The sequence below is a fragment of the Moschus berezovskii genome, chromosome 6 (assembly GCF_049115385.1).
Source record: "Moschus berezovskii isolate FMDL1 chromosome 6, NW_MosBer_1.0, whole genome shotgun sequence".
In the NCBI taxonomy this organism is placed as follows: domain Eukaryota; kingdom Metazoa; phylum Chordata; class Mammalia; order Artiodactyla; family Moschidae; genus Moschus; species Moschus berezovskii.
Window position 1 is genome coordinate 50778294 of NC_142465.1, and position 17032 is coordinate 50795325.

The 17032-nt window shown below is 47.9% G+C and overlaps 1 protein-coding gene across 3 annotated transcripts; it reads right to left on the reverse strand.

Moving 5' to 3' along the window:
* Positions 1–324: 324 nt before the first annotated feature.
* Positions 325–11083, reverse strand: DYRK2 (dual specificity tyrosine phosphorylation regulated kinase 2). 3 transcript variants are annotated; one of them, XM_055395112.2, is made up of 3 exons: positions 10589–11083; positions 9866–10014; positions 325–2242 (listed from the first exon to the last, which is right to left on the reverse strand). In XM_055395112.2, the coding sequence occupies exons 1-3, from the start codon at positions 10635–10637 to the stop codon at positions 641–643; spliced, it is 1800 nt and encodes a 599-aa protein (XP_055251087.1). In that variant the 5' UTR covers positions 10638–11083; the 3' UTR covers positions 325–640. The 3 variants fall into 3 exon arrangements, with proteins under 3 accessions (XP_055251087.1, XP_055251089.1, XP_055251088.1); XM_055395114.2 differs by lacking the exon at positions 10589–11083 and adding an exon at positions 2411–2498 and having other exon boundaries at positions 9866–9975; XM_055395113.2 differs by lacking the exons at positions 9866–10014; positions 10589–11083 and adding an exon at positions 2325–2475.
* Positions 11084–17032: the final 5949 nt, after the last annotated feature.

Below are 17032 nucleotides of genomic sequence, written 5' to 3' on the forward strand. Positions count from 1 at the left end.
TTTAGAACGTCGAAATGCTAACTGGGCATTTCAACTGTGGGGATTTTGTCTCTGAGCACTATTTCAGGGAAAAAACCTCTAAGGTGCAGTTTTTCCTACAATACTATTTTCGTCCTGACCATCCTCCTCCCACCATCACTACCACCCAGGTAACTTATGGAAAGCGAAGCAGGACACGCTGCACCTGAGCATGAACCTGGAGTGTGAAGAGAGAAGGGCTTGGGTGTGGGGCGGGGCTGGGGGGGGGAACCCTTCAGAGGCAATCACCTTGGGGAGAGTACACTATGAACCATGAAGACATAGTGAATGTCTTTGACACCGATCTGTAGATGCGCGGCAGTCATGACGTGATCAATGGCCTGCCACTGATGTTTATTATTCTGCCACACTAATTACAGTAAGGCTCATCGTACTTTTAGAACACAAAAACAGTTTCAGAAAGTATAAAAACTTAAAGCATTGTCCCCATGTATTTTATAAAACAAAACAAACAACTTCCTTACATTAAAACAAGTGCTGAAAAGATACAAATGAGTCGAGTTATTGAGCAAATAAAAACAGGTCTGAGCTACTCTTTTTCAACCCAATAAGGCTCAGCAACGTCGTATCTTTCAGAATTACCAGCATTGGGGGGCTCAGCTCAGCTAACCAGTTTTGGCAATACTGTCCTCTGCTGAATATTCCCATTGGCGTCTGTCATCTGTGCCAGATTAGTCCTCAGTTTGGAAGCTGAGCTGGAAGGTGGAGGTAACTTGGAAATGGATGTGATAGCACCAGTGCTCTCCGTGATCCTCTTCACAGACGTCTTCTCCCCCGTCGGAGGCTTTGGCAGCCGCCTCCTCAGCCAGGGGTGCCGCAAAGCCTGGCCAGGGGTCATGCGAACTGCAGGATCCCATTCTAAACACTGTTTTAAGAAGTCAAGGAAGAGGGGATCGTCACACCCCTTCAGTGCATTCCCCCACTCTCTGCTCTCTGGTGGGCCCCTCAGTTTCCCCCTCCGGGAACGGCCACCATTAAGAACCACGGAGCCGTCTGAGAGAGTCGTGACAGTGCAGTAACGAGGATAACCCTTGGAGCTCACAAAATTTTTGGCTCGTTTGGATGCATCCAGCAGTTTCTGGGAAGGCATGCCCAGCAGTTCAATCATACAGGCCAGCTGGTCCCCTTCATCCTCCCCAGGCAAGAGGGGGTAACCGGTCAGGAGCTCTGCAAGGATGCAGCCCAGGCTCCACATGTCGATAGGCATGCCATACCTGGCACCAAGGATCACTTCCGGGGCCCGGTAGAAACGGGACTGGATGTATGTGTAGACCCGCTGGTGCTCGTAACAACTGGAGCCAAAATCAATCACTTTAATCCCGCTTCTACCCTGCTGCTTCAATAAAATGTTCTCGGGCTTCAAGTCACAGTGAATTATCCTGTTTTTGTGCAAAGCGTCCAGGCACTGCAGGATGGAGTGGGCAAACTTGCGAACCAGAGGCAGACTGAAGCCCTGGAACTTGTTCTTCTTGATGAGCTCATAGAGGTTCATGCTGAGCAGCTCGAACGTCATGCAGATGTGGTTGCGGAAGGTGAAGTTCTCCAGCATGTGGATGACGTTCATGCTGTTGTCCTTGTCCTGCTTGCGCAGATGCTCCAGGATGCGGATCTCCTCGGCCGCCTGCCGGTGGAAGCGCTTCTCGTTCCGCACCATCTTCAGGGCCACGTGCTGGTGCACTTTGTGGTCGTAGGCCTTGACCACCTGCCCAAAGCTCCCCTTCCCAATGACCTTGAGGACCTCGTACCTGTAAGCCACGTGGTCGTGGGGCACCTGCACGTAAGATCCCTGGTCGTCATCATAGCCACCGTTGTTGGGTCCACCTGTCATGCCCTGGCGCTTCTTTGCATTTGGACCCAAGAAGTATATTTCAGGGTAGCTGAAAATCTCATGGTGTTCAAAGCTGGTTAGTTTTTGCATGTATTGCTTCATCGCTTGCTCGGGCGTCATGGGGGTGGCTTTCACCTTCCCCATGCCTTCCAGAGACTTCAGAGAGGTGGAACTCCCCTGCCGTCTGTGGATGCTCTCTAGCTGCCGCTCCGGCACCACTGGCAACCCCGTTTTGCCCACCGTGGTAAGCCCATTTGGTTGTGTCGTGAGCACTGTCCGCTTGTTACTGTTATCCTCAAACAGCTGCTGAACCTGGATCTGTCCGTGGCTGCTGACGTGGAGGTGGTCATTCATTGTGTGCTTACTGCCACCAATCTGGAATTCAGAGAGGGAACATCAGTGGAACAGAAGCAGTTCTTTCAAAAAGGCTATTTGATAAGTTGGCTCCCACCCCCACCTTTACGAAATCCAATTTGGTTTGAATGTACAGCCGGTATCGGGTTTCTTCAAAGCAAAGAGCTGCGCACGCAGCAGGGACCTCACCAATACTGCCACAGGGAGAGTGGACGTGGTGATGCAGACAGCCTCAGACAAAGGCAGAGGGGCTGGGGATGGCTATGAAACTCGGGATCTGGAAAAAAAGAAAGGACCCCAGAACTGCTGCACCTAACAAAGAGTTTGCTTTACATGTTTTCAGGGTCCTTAGAGTAAGTTCTCAGTGGAGGCAGAGATCAGGTTTCTTGGTCATCATTCTCTACCTAACGTTTAGCACAGGCATTGTGGTATCATAAGACATTCCATTCAACCCATACTTGATATCAAGATGAAAGAATACAGAAAGCACATAAACACGCTGGCACTCTACTGGCTCTCCCACCCCCGATTAAAACATTTTCACACTTCACTTCGTAGCTTCTTTATTACCATGAGGGCAGGGACCAGGTCGGTCTTGTTTACTACTCCATCTCTGGCATTTAGCTCTATTCTGAGAGCACTGCTGTCTTCATTCTTGGTCTTCTCCACTACTTGCAAATCAAACTAATTACACCTAGGAAAGTACATGATCCAGAAGCAAAGAGAATTGTACTTTTAGGCTGGAAAAGATTCCCATGTAGATATGCACCATAGTATCTTGTAAACCCCAAACCTATTTTAAGTCTCTGGGCTTTACTGACTGTGATGACCATTTAAGGCCACTCAGCCCAACAATCCAACCACCACACTCGGGCCTTCCTTTGGTGAATGGCTTGGCTCTCTCAAAACATGTATTTCTCCCAGCTGCTGGGATACTCAGCTTTCCAACAAGGAAAATAATGTAGCGATTTCTATTTCAGGCACACAAGCCATCCCTGAACATTCCTGTATGAATAAAAGTGATGGCATAAGCCAGCGGGTCCCAGCCTTCATACAGAGAATCTACTTGGGATTTCTCTCAAGCAATATTATGGACAAGAGGTGAAGGGTGGAAGAAAGCTAACAGCCAGGATCCCCTCCCAGTTAGGAATTCTTGCCAGCCTCAGACAGTAACTCACAAGTCTTAAAAGCATCCCAGTAGGTTATTTTTTTATATGAAAGTTTAAAGATCAACTTGCTGTTTGCCATCCATCTCACTCATTCAGTGTTCTCTGAGGTCTGGCCACACAGCCCTTCAGGAGTATACAGTCAATTAGCTGAAGTCCTCAACTTTCAGTATTTTTCCCATCATCTCCTAAACCCTATCTCTTGGGCTTTACATATCACTAAATGCATAGAAGTGCTCTATGTAGTATCATAATTCAAGAAATGGTTTGGGACTACCTATATTACAAAATGAAATTCCAAGTCCTTCTTACTAGGAATCCAAGACCTTCAAATTTTCTTTGACTGATGCACTATCTGAGGCATGTGCTTTCTCTCTGCAATCTTCTAAAACAAAAGAGAATACAGTTCAGTACTTGGGCCTGTCTGAAGTGTGATTTCATTGACTGAGGGATTTTACTTCTTAGATTTCTACAAGACTTCTAGTTGAACCCTTCTACTAAACTCACAGATGGTATTCTATGCTAAATGAACTTATCTTCTGTCAGTGTAGCTGCTGCTGCTGCTAAGTCGCTTCAGTCGTGTCCGACTCTGTGCGACCCCATAGACGGCAGCCAACAGGCTCCACCGTCCCTGGGATTCTCCAGGCAAGAGTACTGGAGTGAGTTGCCATTGCCTTCTCCGTCAGTGTAGCTAGACAAGTTATTTTATCCTCATTCTTTGCCAAAAGCAAAGCAGTTCATAAAAATGAATTAGGGAAGTCCTGGATGTATATATAAAAGTAGTACAGGCTTGTCCAATGCTTTTTGTCCAAGCCTCACTCTCTGTACCTCTCCTCCTCCCCACTGTGGTCTTTCAAGTACCAGGAATGAAAGGACCTGAAATTAGAAATATATGTCTCCTAGAGGACCATTCTCTTCAGGGCAGCCTGGAGAGATTTCAGAAGAAAAGCCAACATTACCAGTATACACAGTACAAAAGCATAAGGATTCACTGGGGATAAAATTGACCTTGGAGCTATAGGAAGTTCTAAAAAGAGGGCAAAGTAAAACATTCTGAGCTTCAGAAACTGACTTCAATTTTTATAATAGCAATTTTAATGTTCTGCATAATTTAAAATACCATCACAAAAGCTGAGTGACTAGAACTAGAGTTTGCCAATTAATTGGATGACCTTCGGTCTCTCCCAACTACCTTCTCTTGGTCTCCACAGCAGCAATAAAAGAGGGTTCCAGGGTTCAAGCCTCAAGTTGCTCGTGGCTTTTCACTCCCAGAACTCTCCCGAAACACCTTCAGCTTAGACAAGCCCAATCCATGACTCCTGAACTCAAGACTTGCTGTGTCCAACTACAGATCAGCTGCCTTCCTCATGGGCAACTCAAACTCAACTCACACTTTTTCCACCCAAACCGTTTCTTCCTCCCATAACCCTGAATTTCTGACCAAGAAAAGGCTGTGCTGCTGTGCTCAGTTGTGGTCAACTCTTTGCGACCCCATGGACTGCAGCCCAACAGGCTTCAATGTCCACAGGATTTTTCAGGCAAGAATACTGGAGTGGGTGGCCATTTCCTTCTCCAGGGTATCTTCCCCACAGAGGGATCAAATTTGGATCTCTTGCATTGGCAGGCAGATTCTTTACCTACTGAGTCACCCTCCCGAATAGTCACTCAGTCCATCTCCATACCTCCTGTACCTTCCCAAGTCACCATGGAGCCCCACTGTCATTTCTAACTGACCCACTCCCCTCCAGCCATGCTATCCCACCCTGGCGTTCTTGTGTCTTTTACTAGGACAACAAAAGCAGCCTCCTCACGTGTCCTTTTGCTTCTAAGCCTAGAATTCACCATCTCTTCTCTCCATGTTTCTGGAGTTACCACTGAAAATGTCATTCACACTGCCCCTGACTTTGCTTAAGGTTCATGTGGGCACTCCATTTCCACAAAGAACTCAAGAACTTATAGGCAGGAACATGAGGTTCTAAAATACTGAGCCTAAATGACCTGAGTCTTTCCAGTGTCACCTACCACTGTCATACTCTCTCTGAGAATAATAAGCTGGATTCCCTAGGACCCATGGAGACACGACTCTCTTTTACATTCCTCTCTTTTCGGTGAGGTCATGTTTCATAATGGTTAGGTGTTCAGGGATTTTCAATTAGACACAAGGGAAATGAATCTAAGCTCCACCACTTCAAACTGTATGACCTTAGGCAATTAAACTCTCTGAACCTCAGGGCCTTTATCAGTATAAAGAGGGTAACAAAGCTGCCTCGTTAGGGGCGTTAGGAGGGTTAAACAAGGTAAAAGGCATAGTGTGCTTAGTATAGTAGTGAGTAAGCAGAGACATTACTTTGTCAACAAAGGTCCGTCTAGTCAAGGCTATGGTTTTTCCAGTGGTCATGTATGGATGTGAGAATTGAACTATAAAGAAAGCTGGGCACCAAAGAATTGATGCTTTTGAACTGTGGTGTTGGAGAAGACTCTTGAGAGTCCCTTGGACTGCAAGGAGATCCAACCAGTCCATCCTAAAGGAAATCAGTCCTGAATATTCAGTGGAAGGACTGATGTTGAAGCTGAAACTCCAATACTTTGGCCACCTGATGCGAAAAACTGACTCATTTAAAAGACCCTGATGCTGGGAAAGACTGAGGGCAGGAAGAGAAGGGAACGACAGAGGATGAGATGGTTGGATGGCATCACCGACTCACTGGACATGGGTGTGGATGGACTCCAGGAGTTGGTGATGGACAGGGAGGCCTGGCATGCTGCGGTTCATAGGGTCACAAATAGTTGGACACGACTGAGCGACTAAACTGAACTGAAAGGAGAGCTAGAACTGTCGTTCTTTCCAAGTGCTGCTTGAAATCTCCTTGCTAACGTGAGCTATGTGGAAAACTCCTACTCACCCTTCAATGGCCAGTTCAACTCTCACCTCCTCTTTGAAAAGGTCCCTTTCCCTTCCAGGGTGCTTACAGAGCACTGATATATTAAAATACTTATTTCATTTCACACCTGTCTTCACACCTGATATACCAACCAGGATGTGAGCAGTTCCAGGGTGGGGTCACCTCTTATCTTTTTAAATCCTTATTGACATAAATCCAAACATACAGTAAGCACTCAGTCAATTTCTGCTGAATGGAAGAATGTATGTCAGTAACTCCTTTTTAACTCTCACCTCGTTGAGTTATTCTTGAGAACTACCTTTGGACCTTCATAAGAAAACATGAAGTTAACACCCAGGGAATCAAGACTTGTCCCTGGTGACTCAAGTCACAAAATGTTAGGCTTGCAATACATAAGCAGAGACATGGAGGCAAGGACAGCCCGTTAAAAGAATAATAGCATCAACTAAACACCTAAAAGTGACATGTGGAACCTTAAAAACTTTCCAGATGTTAAGGAAATTCATTTGAGGGGCTCCAGTAAAGGAGAATATTGTCTTAAACACCATAGGAATCTACAATCACAACCTGGGTCAGAAGGACAATTAACTGTTCTATAAAAAGGGGGAAAAAAACCCTAGAAATGCCAAAACATTTCCAGAATACATAGGCCAGGACTATACCATAAACTTAAGGATGTTTAAAACCTCTTACTTGCTTTTTCCTTTTTTGCCAATGCCTACCTAGCACAGTGCCTGTTGAATTTAAAAATAACACAGTGAGTGGATGTAATTGTTAGATACCTAAAAAGTATGGATTATAGCAAAGATACCTAAAAAAGCCCTCTTTGACCATGAAACATTTTTGCACTAAAAATTATATAAGAACAATAGTCTAGCCAATTTGGTAGTTTTAGTCTCTTCCAAAAATAAAAGGGAAAATAGCACATACTTCCCTGTGTTAACATTTCTGGGAGTTTTAAAATTTCACTGGAGTCATCTTAGAAATGCTATATAGTGTTATGGGAATGGAACTGAGTCCAAAAAGATTGGAATTTTAGCTCCTCCTCAAACACTGATGGTCTGTATGGCCCTGAGTTAAATGTCCACTTTTCTTCTACCAAACTCTACTATTTTTTAAAATGGGAATATTCATTCTTCAATTATTTTACAACAGTAAAACTGGTAACTGGAGAGTGCTTTAAACATTAAGCAGTTATAAAAGTGATACAATACTAATATTTCAGAATTTTAAAAATAAGCAAATTAATATCCCCCATAAAAACATTGAAAAGAAAAAACTATTAAGAATCAGAATAGTTACTAGGTGTGCTTTTAGACCAAAAGAGATAAACAAAATGACTAATGTATAAGATAGCCATGGAGACAAGGAACAAGAGGGCAATGCACTAGATAAACTCCAAAGTTTATAATTCTCAGTCATATATTTATCTACCTACTACATCATTCACAAGGGAAAACACAGGCAAACACTAGTTTCTTCTTCATGTTTCCCCTACTCAATCATTAATAGCTATTCTTAGTTGTAACTGCTGTGGAATTAAAAACTAAAAACTTAAAAAAATCTCAAAGACACATAGAAACATGGATCTTTAAGGTTTGTGTATTTATAACGAAACTAGTTCAATTTCCTAGAATTAGCAGTCAAGCAGTATGTAAAGCTAGACTCAGGAGGGCCTGGGCTTTAGCTCCAGCTTTCACAGAAACTAGCTCAGGCATCTCAATCAAACCAGTTAACTTGTCTGCTCGCCTCATCCATAAAATGAAGGAGTAGAACCAGATAAAACCCCATGGTCCTTTTACTCACCCATTTGAGGAAGTCTGCGATATTGTGTAAATAAAATCAAAACTAAACAACCAGAACCAAAATTCGTACTTTCAAAACCAAGCTTCTAATCCATGGCACATTGAAGTTTTAGGTGAATCAAATAGATACCACAGTAAAATCTAAGCACTATCATTAGGAGAGCTGAGAAGCACCCACATTATCTTTTCATTTCTGGTCTCCCACAGACTACTCCTCTAGGAGTCACCTTTCATTTTCCATCATCTCATACACATTTCATTTGCAAAGAGGTTCTGATCAAGCAAAGCCCACTTTAGAAAACCAGAATCCAGATGCAAACCAAGTAGTATTTCGTTTCCAGGTCACACCAAATCATGTGATTACATTCAGACATGGAAAAAAACTGGATGTTATACTTTCCAAGTTGTCAGATGATTCCAAACCAAACAAACAAACTGAAACACCTAAAACCCAATAGCAATTTCTCAACTAAAACATCAGCGTGACAATAACACGCAGAATCAGCAGTCTACTGATTCGCTTCCATCAACCAGAGCCCCAACAGATTGGTTAACTTCTGTGCAGTGAATTCTTAGCCCCTGGGTCTAGATGTGTCATGAGAGACAGAAAGAGGAGAGAGAGAGAAGACTTAACAAGAAAACACTTTTCTGTGGAACTGTACACAGATGTTCAGGCCTAACAGAAAACACTCCACTTTGGCCATTCCCTCACAAATTCTCCCCTGATAAACAAGTTTCCGCATAGCCCATGACCCTCAGAGCTACCCCTCTATAGGCTAGAAATGGCCTTTTCTACAAGAACTTAACTTTCACTTGGCAAACAAAGCCATATCCCTAGCAAACGCCCCTCATTTAGAACCATCATCTTAGGCGTTTCCTCTGAAAGATCCCGAGGAAAATGTAAACAAGACCCTGGAAACCATCACCTCCTCCGGTGCACAGCTCTGCTAGGCTGTCAGCCACCATCCAAGGGCTCTCCCTGGGACTGAGAAAAAGGGTACACGCTGAAGTCAAGCCCAGCTTGCCGATCTCTGCAGCCACGGGTCTGGTGCTGGGCTCTCGCCTCCCTCTTGGCCCTGTCAAGTGCCCTGCCCTCCCCACCTCCCTGGGAAGCAAAGCTGGCCCTTTCCTTCTGAATAATACCCAACTGCAGAAACCTACAGGGTGGCTTGTTTTGACTGCTGCTGCGGCTCTTATTTTTGTTAATGTTAATTACAATTTCTGCTATGCTCAAACCTGTAGCACTCATAAAACATGCTTCCACACGCGGGGGACAACTGGCGATGCTCCCTGCTGGCTGAGGCCAGGCCTGTGAGGCTCTTTGGGGGATCTATTTTCCGGGCAGGACAGCCGGGCTGACCCTAACACAGATCTGTTTCTATAAATATCCACTACCCAACGTGGTGGCGGTGGGGGAGGGATGTTTATCGGGTCAGGGAAAGGAGCTCGAGGAAGCAAGGACGGGGGAAAAAAAAGAGGAGAAAAGAGCCGGAGGAAGTTCGAAGGAAGAGGAGCGCAGGGGTGGGCGGGCTCCGGAGGGGAAGTGAGGGGCCCGTGCCACGAATCCTCCTTTGTGGCTGCAGCTTTGGGCTCGCCCAAGTTCCAGAGGGCGGCGTCCCGGAGAGGCCACTGGCCACGGGCGTGGAGACACTCGCACTTCGATCTCTCTCCCCTCTCCCAGCTGCAGAACCCCCCAAGTCCGGGTGCTCGTGCCCCGGGCCCCTCTCCCGCCCCCGTCCCCCTCCCAGCCGCCCGCGAGCTGGGTCTCACCGTGTGGGCTGCGGTGGCAGCGTTGCTGGCTCGGAGAGGCGGCAGGGCGATGGGGGAGGGCGGGCCGGTCCCCACTCCGCTCCGGGGGGCCCCCGCACCAAGCCCCGGGGAAGCCTGAAGCTGGCGAACGGCGCTGTCCCCTCCTCGGCCTGGCAGCCACGCGCGGGAGGAGACAAAAGAGGGTCAAGGGGGAGAAAGTCACTGGGACCCCGTGGCCCCGCCCCACCCCACCCCTCCAGGCTGCAGAGCCCGCTCTCCCCCGGGCCGAGCCAGGGACCTTGAGTGCGAGCGCCCGGGGAGCGGCGGGAGGCCTGGGACGCAGAAACCCGGCGCGCCCGCGTCGGCGTCTGCAAAGTTAAGTAGGGTTCCCCGAGCGCGGGCGAGCTCGCGACCCCGCCGGGGAGCCGGGCCGCCGGTCCACTCCGCGGGCGTCCGCAGGCCCGCAGCGGGGACGGACTGCCGAGCCGGGCGCCGCCGCATCGCCGAGCCCCAGGCTGGGGAGGTCAGGAACAGCTCCCGTCCGGCCGGAGGGCTCCGCTCCGAGGAGCCTCGGGGCCCGCGTGTTAACAATGAGCCGAGGCGGGGGCGCGCCGTCCACCCGGGGAACCCCGCGCCGCCCGGCCGCGGCGCAGACTCTGTTCGAGGTCCTGCTGGCAGCGGGCGCCGGCGCCACGAGGGCTGGCCCGGGGGCCGGCGGGGGCCGCGGGGCCCGGGCCTCCTTACCGGTCGGGTAGGCGGCGGGAGCGGCGGCCGAAGGTTTCCTGGTTAACATGGCCGCTGGAGAAGAAAATGCATCTCAAGGCTGCCGTCTCCGCCGCCGCCCGTCCTGCTGCTACTTCTCGCGGCCGCCACCGCGGCCGCCGCCTGGTCGCCCCTTTGGCGGATCTCCGGCGCTTCCTCGCCGCCTCGCGTCAGCTACAGTCAGACACACACAGTCCGCTGCATCCCCTCGGCCCGGGCCCGCCGCCGCGAGCCCCCCGCTCTCCTCGCCGCCGCCGCCGCCGTCCTCCTCTTCCTCGGACGGCCTCAGCACCCTCCGGCCCGTGCACATGCCTCGCCCTCCCCGGCGCGCCGCGGGCCTCCCCGATTCCCTCACACAGGGCGCGGGGGAGCGGCGGGCTGCGCCGCCGGGACCGCCTCGCTCGGGAGCCTCCTCCCGGGCCCGCGCAGGCGCGCCCCCGCTCACACTCGCCGGGAGCCCGCGCGCCGCGCGGCCCGGGAGGGCAGCCCCGCCCCCGCCGCCGCCGGGCAGCCCCGCCCCCGGGCTCCCCCCGCGCCGCGCCCGCCCCGCCCCCACCCAGCCGCCCCCCGAAGCCCCTCCCCGCTCGCCCCCGCGCCCGGGCGTCGGCGTAGACACCCCTCCGCTCCCCGGAAAACTCCGCGGCCTCCGCTCGCCCTGCGCCTCCCCCTCCGGCCATCTGCACTTCTCCCCTCGGCGCCTCAGCTAACGACCTTCTGCCCTCCCCGGCCTCGTCCTCTCCCCGCCCAGCGCAACCCACCACCGCTTCCCTCCCACCGAAATCGCTGCAGAAAACCCCCTCCCCTCCCGTTCCTAGCGCTTTCCCCCAAACACGTATGCATTTTCAGCTTTCCGAACCTAATGGCTGCTCACAGACAATACTGCCCGCCCCCCTCCCCGCCTTCCGGGTCCCAGTGGCTTCACCACCCCGTCGCCTCATCTGATCATGGAAACAACTTAGTTGTGCAAGGGTCACCTGGCTAAGGTAAGTCTAGCCCCGTTGGAGGGCCGAGCCTTAGCCTGGTGACCCAGAACGGGGGCCAAGGAGGGGGCTGCCCTCCCACTTCCACCTCCACCTCCACCACACATACTCCCTCCCGGGTTTACTGACACCAAAGGACCGCTCTCCAGTCGCTAGGACGAGGGGAGGCAGCGAGGCGCGTGTGGACGGCTGCCGGGGAAGCAGCTGGCTGTGGGTTGCTAGGCAAAAATAAACATCAGAGACACCTCCCATTTCCTTAACAACTCCGAGCCTTTCCCTGCGCGGCCACAGGGAGAGACACACCTTCCCAAGCGATACCTTCGATTCCTCTCCTCCAGAGACACAAAGTCTCTTTCCCTTTCCCATCCAAGACACGTGGAGAAATTTCCCTTTTTATTTTGCCATATACAGCCTCTCTTTCCCTTGCAGACGGAAAAACTGCTTGCCCTCCTCACATCCGCATCGTGTCGTCTGTGGCACAGGCCTTTGTGCAAAGGTCACAGGTTTTGTTACTTCAGCGGGAAGGGAGACGGGAAGCTTGCCTTGCGCTTTCTTCCTGAGATCTGCCTGGTTACTGAAGTTCTCCTCGGGGCCTGGGTCCCTTAAGTCTGTTCTGGGACTCTGTGGCCGCTGGCCAGACCAAGTGTGCGGGCCTGAGCTAGTGTAGACTCAAATCAGAATGGGGACCCATCCCCTCTACTGTTTGCAAATTGTCATAGCAACCTCCCAGCAACATCACTCTCAGCTTTATACAAATGCCCCCAAATGGGTGTTTCAAAGCTACAGTGTGACTCTCTTCTAGTCTCCAGAGATCCCACACGGGGCAGCAAGGATTGAGGGCATTGGCAGAGAGAACAGGTGGCAAAGCATAAAATTGTGACTGGTAATATGTACCTCCAACGGATTCTCTCTGTTCCTTCTCTTAATTAAGTAGAACCACAGTGAAACAGTCAATCCAATAATAAGCTTTACAAAAGAAGATCTGGTCCTGATCTGGTCCCAGAAGAGGATAGTTCCCTTTGCTTGTCATCACAGGCTATCACATTCAAATTCACCTAGGGAAACATATTCAGTATTCTCAATGAAAAGAGATTCCTTAGTAGCAGAGTTGAAGCTAGAACTCATTTTCTGAGTCCCTCTAGTCTAACTCTGCTCTCTGTTACACTACCTTGGCTTTTTAAGAAACCTCACACCTCTTTTCCTTCCTTCCCTTTCAAAACAATTATTTTCATACTGTTTTCCTTTTCTTAGTGAGCCTTCCATACAACTGATGTTCAGATGAAAAATGTGAAGCCAAAAATTCAATTTTGATATAATGTGACACTGTTATTTTACTCAAATAATTATTACATTACTTCAACAGAAGCTGAATATTCTCCTGCTTTTTCATGAATAAGAAAAACAATAACTGCTAGGCGTCATAGTTTGTGAAATCCATATTAGTAATATTAATTTCCACATTAAACATGAGGAAAAGGAACACGGACTTTTTTTCCAGTGAAGGGACACAATGAATCATTAACTCTGATCAAAGAAAAACTGTATGTTTAGAAAACTTTTTCTAGTATATTGCTTTATGACATGACAAGTACAATTTCCATTTCTTAATTTTTTGCTTTCTTAAGGAAAATTTGCAATTAGTCTAATATCTTTTGCTATTTTAATTATATACGCTATACCTTTCAAATCAAAGACTTAAAAATCATATTCTTACCGACCTCTGAATTAGTATTTACAATTGCTTGGACTTCTTTCATTATATTTATTATTGATGACTCCAACCTGTATTAATGGCAAATATAGAAAGATGAACAAATGCACTCCCCAAGCTTTCGAGGAGAATGAACTAGGTGAATTCTAGGAGTTACCCTCAAACTTTATTTTTCTAATGCATCATTACTAATTACACTACATTAATCTCTGTATAGAACCCTTTCACAAATACTATTGTGTTTAATCGTCACAATTCATAAGCAGACCAGAGTTGTACTGATGTTAAAAGTAACCACATCAGGGGCTCCATTCAGTTAGTAAGACTCTGCTCTTTGGTTCTTGCCCATTGTAAAACCGTCATCCACTCTGAATGTTTACAAAATCCAGATTGAAATAACAGGTAGGCAGGGTGAGCGAGAAAGAAACTTTGGGGAATTCAGCCTGGTGTTTTGTAGAAGAGAGTTGATTCTTCACTAAGAAAAGTGCTGATCACAGAGAAAATTGGAAATGTACAAGAACATTGCTGGTTTCAAAACTTATTCACCCACTTAATATCTTTATCCCAGAAACATTTACAAAGAATTTAGTATGTGCTGGGCCTAGAGGACAGGATGAATCATCAGATGTAGTGGGAAAGGCTTCAGTCAGGCAGTCTGTTAGGACCTCATTCTTTTATTCAATGAAGCAATAAGCAGTAAGCACCTAACATATTTTTGACACTATTGATACTGGAGCTGTACATTTAAATAAAGAATTCTTGGCTCTGGCCATGGATATTAATAATCACAATCCAGTAGGGGAGATGAGATACTTGATGCGATGGGACAGAAGTCAAGGCAGGCAGGAGGCACAGTGGTGGTCCATGGGAAGGAATCATGACTTCAGCTTAAGTGGTGACTGGCCTCAAAAGTGCTGGGAGTTTGGCACTTGGGAGTTTGGCAGTCAGACAAGCCAGGCTAGGACATTCTAGGCAGAAGAATAGGATGTGCAGTGGCAACAAGTAGAAGAAAACATAGTGTCCTTTGGGAGAAGTGTAAGCAGTTCAGAACAGAGGAAGCTGGAAGTGGCAGGGAGAGAGAGTACTGCTATGTTTATAAGGTTAGTGATATTGATGATACATTTGGGGTAAGAATGATCTGAAACTTTACTAGCTATGGAAATGTGAAAACAAAGTACAAAGTCTTTTAAAGCAACTAAGGTAATTCCTAAGGAACTGACTCATTTTGGATAACCTAGACCTGTCAGTTAGGCCTAACGCCCCTTAGAAGGGTAACATTTACTGATGGTATAATCCCTGTGTCCATCACCAAGGTCCAGAACCATCTAGAGAAGAATATCAAGACCACATGGCCTAAAGTTCAGGAATGTTACCTCCTCAGATGTAGGGGGCATGGATGTCATAACCAAATGGTCCCTGGTATTTGCATTTGCCTCTGTGGCCACTGCTGGTGTGGAAATCTGAAAGAAATGTCTGTACCACTAGAGAGCTGGTGATCTGAAGTGTCTAAGCAGGTTGGTGGTGTTCTGGTCAGAGTACTTACAAGAGCCAGTTTCCTTAGTCCTGGGAAAGGAAAATGCATTTGTCCCCTAGGTGAACTAGTTATCTGGAAAGGCTAGGCATATTATCCAGCATTTCTTAGGGATGGTTCATCTGCTTTTTTTCCAACTGAATCCTAAGGACAGAGTTAACGTTAAAAAGAAGTAAGCAGAGAAAAGAGAAAGCTATATCCTGGATGTGGAGAGTGCTGTGCAGGGCCTCTACCTTTGATGCCACCAGTACAAGTGCCAGGAGAGTGGTGCTCAGTGTGTCCAGGAGCTTCAGAGGGATAGGAAGGCCATCACTAGGTAGGGCCCCCAGCAGCAGGTCCCTAGGCCAGGGCATCCCCCGCCACTGGCTCAACTCACAGAGCACTTGCTAGTAGAGTCAGTCACCAGGAGACAGGATCAGCAGGCCACACTGGGAGCTAGCAGCCAGAAACAAGCTGATTCCAGGACACCAGCAACCATGCAGGTCCTCGTACCTGGTAAGGAATGAATAAATAAGAATAGTACAGCAACTCCAAGAGTGACTCTCTCCTGGGAAGTCTGCTGTAAAAGAAACAGTGGTACAATTCTGCAAGCCAGAGAAGAGTAGGAGACAGGATTCCAGCCCTTGGGATCTTTGGTGACACTCTAACCAAAAGTAATGCCATCTAGAAGCTGCTGCTGCTGCTAAGTCGCTTCAGTTGTGTCTAACTCTGTGCAACTCCATAGACGGCAGTCCACCTGGCTCCTCTGTCCCTGGGATTCTCCAGGCAAGAATACTGGAGTGGGTTGCCATTTCCTTCTCCAGGAATCTGAAGCTAGGAAGGGGCTAGTGGGAAGGAGTGGGTGCCCAGGGCTGCAATGGGCACTGCTCCTGGCTTGCCTTAGCACAGACTCAATAAAAACATTTAAATGGTGCACAATTTAGTTTAGCCTAGGATGGGCTAAGAGTGAACATCCACATTCAAACTTATAAACAATGAAAAGGGATTCCACTCCACTTTACTTCTACAAAAGACCTATAAGAGTACCTGCTTTCCCTAACAGAAAGAAATCCAAAGAGGATTTTCATTTTTACCAAAAAGAATAAAAAGTGAGAGCAAAAATAACACCCTTCAACATTTGTTTTGCAATGAGTTCTTAGAGGCATCACACATCCCAAGAAACCAGAGTGACGCCACCAAGTTCTGTCCCCTGAAATTGCATCTTAGCACAAAGCCACCATTGCTTTGAACTTGTCTGCTTTATCTGTACTTATTCTGCTCCTTTGTTAGCGGGGTATGTCCTAAGGTCACTATTTCTCCACTTGATGCCATTTTGGCTTATGAAAGGTTTCAAAGGAATGCTGTACTTTGAATAGTGGGGGGAAACTATACATGTATGTATATAATCAATCCTACTACATGACAGGCATAGATCTTGGTATTTGGAACAAAGCAAATAAGATCACCGACTCGATGGACATGAGTTTGAGTGAACTCCGGGAGTTGGCGATAGACAGGGAGGCCTGGCGTGCTGTGATTCATGGGGTGGCAAAGAGTCGGACACGACTGAGCAATTGAACTGAACTGAAATAAGATCCTTGCTCCATGGGTCTTGTCTTCTGTTGCAAGGAGGATAACAAGTAATGGACAATACACACATCACATGTCAGAGAGTAATAAATACTGTGCAGAATATGATGTGAGGTAAGAGGGGACAGAGAAATGGGAGATGGTGCTGTTTTACTGAGGATCATCAGTGAAGGCATCTCTGATAAGACAATATTATAGCAGACTTGAAAGAAGTACAAAAAAAATCTGCAGGCAAAGGGCCCAGCAGGTGCATAGTCCCTGAAGTTGAAATATACTTGGGGCACAGCTAGAGGGCATATGGCTAGAGTTGTGGCATGGGCAAGAGCTAGGAAGTCACAGGGTTGAGGTCAGAGGGACAGCTAAAGCCACATTAAGGAAACTGGATTTTACTTCAATTTGGGAAAGTAAGGCTTAGATGCTTCAAAAGATAGCAAACCAAAAGTGGGAAATAGGGAGAAGGAGATTCAAGAGAGAAGGGAGATTGCATATATATGTACGCATGTGTGCTAAGTCACTTCAGTCATGTCCGACTCCTTGCAACTCTATGGACTGTAACCCACAAAGCTCCTATATCCATGGGATTCTCCAGGCAAGAACACTGGAGTGGCTTGCCATGCCCTCCTCTAGGGCACCTT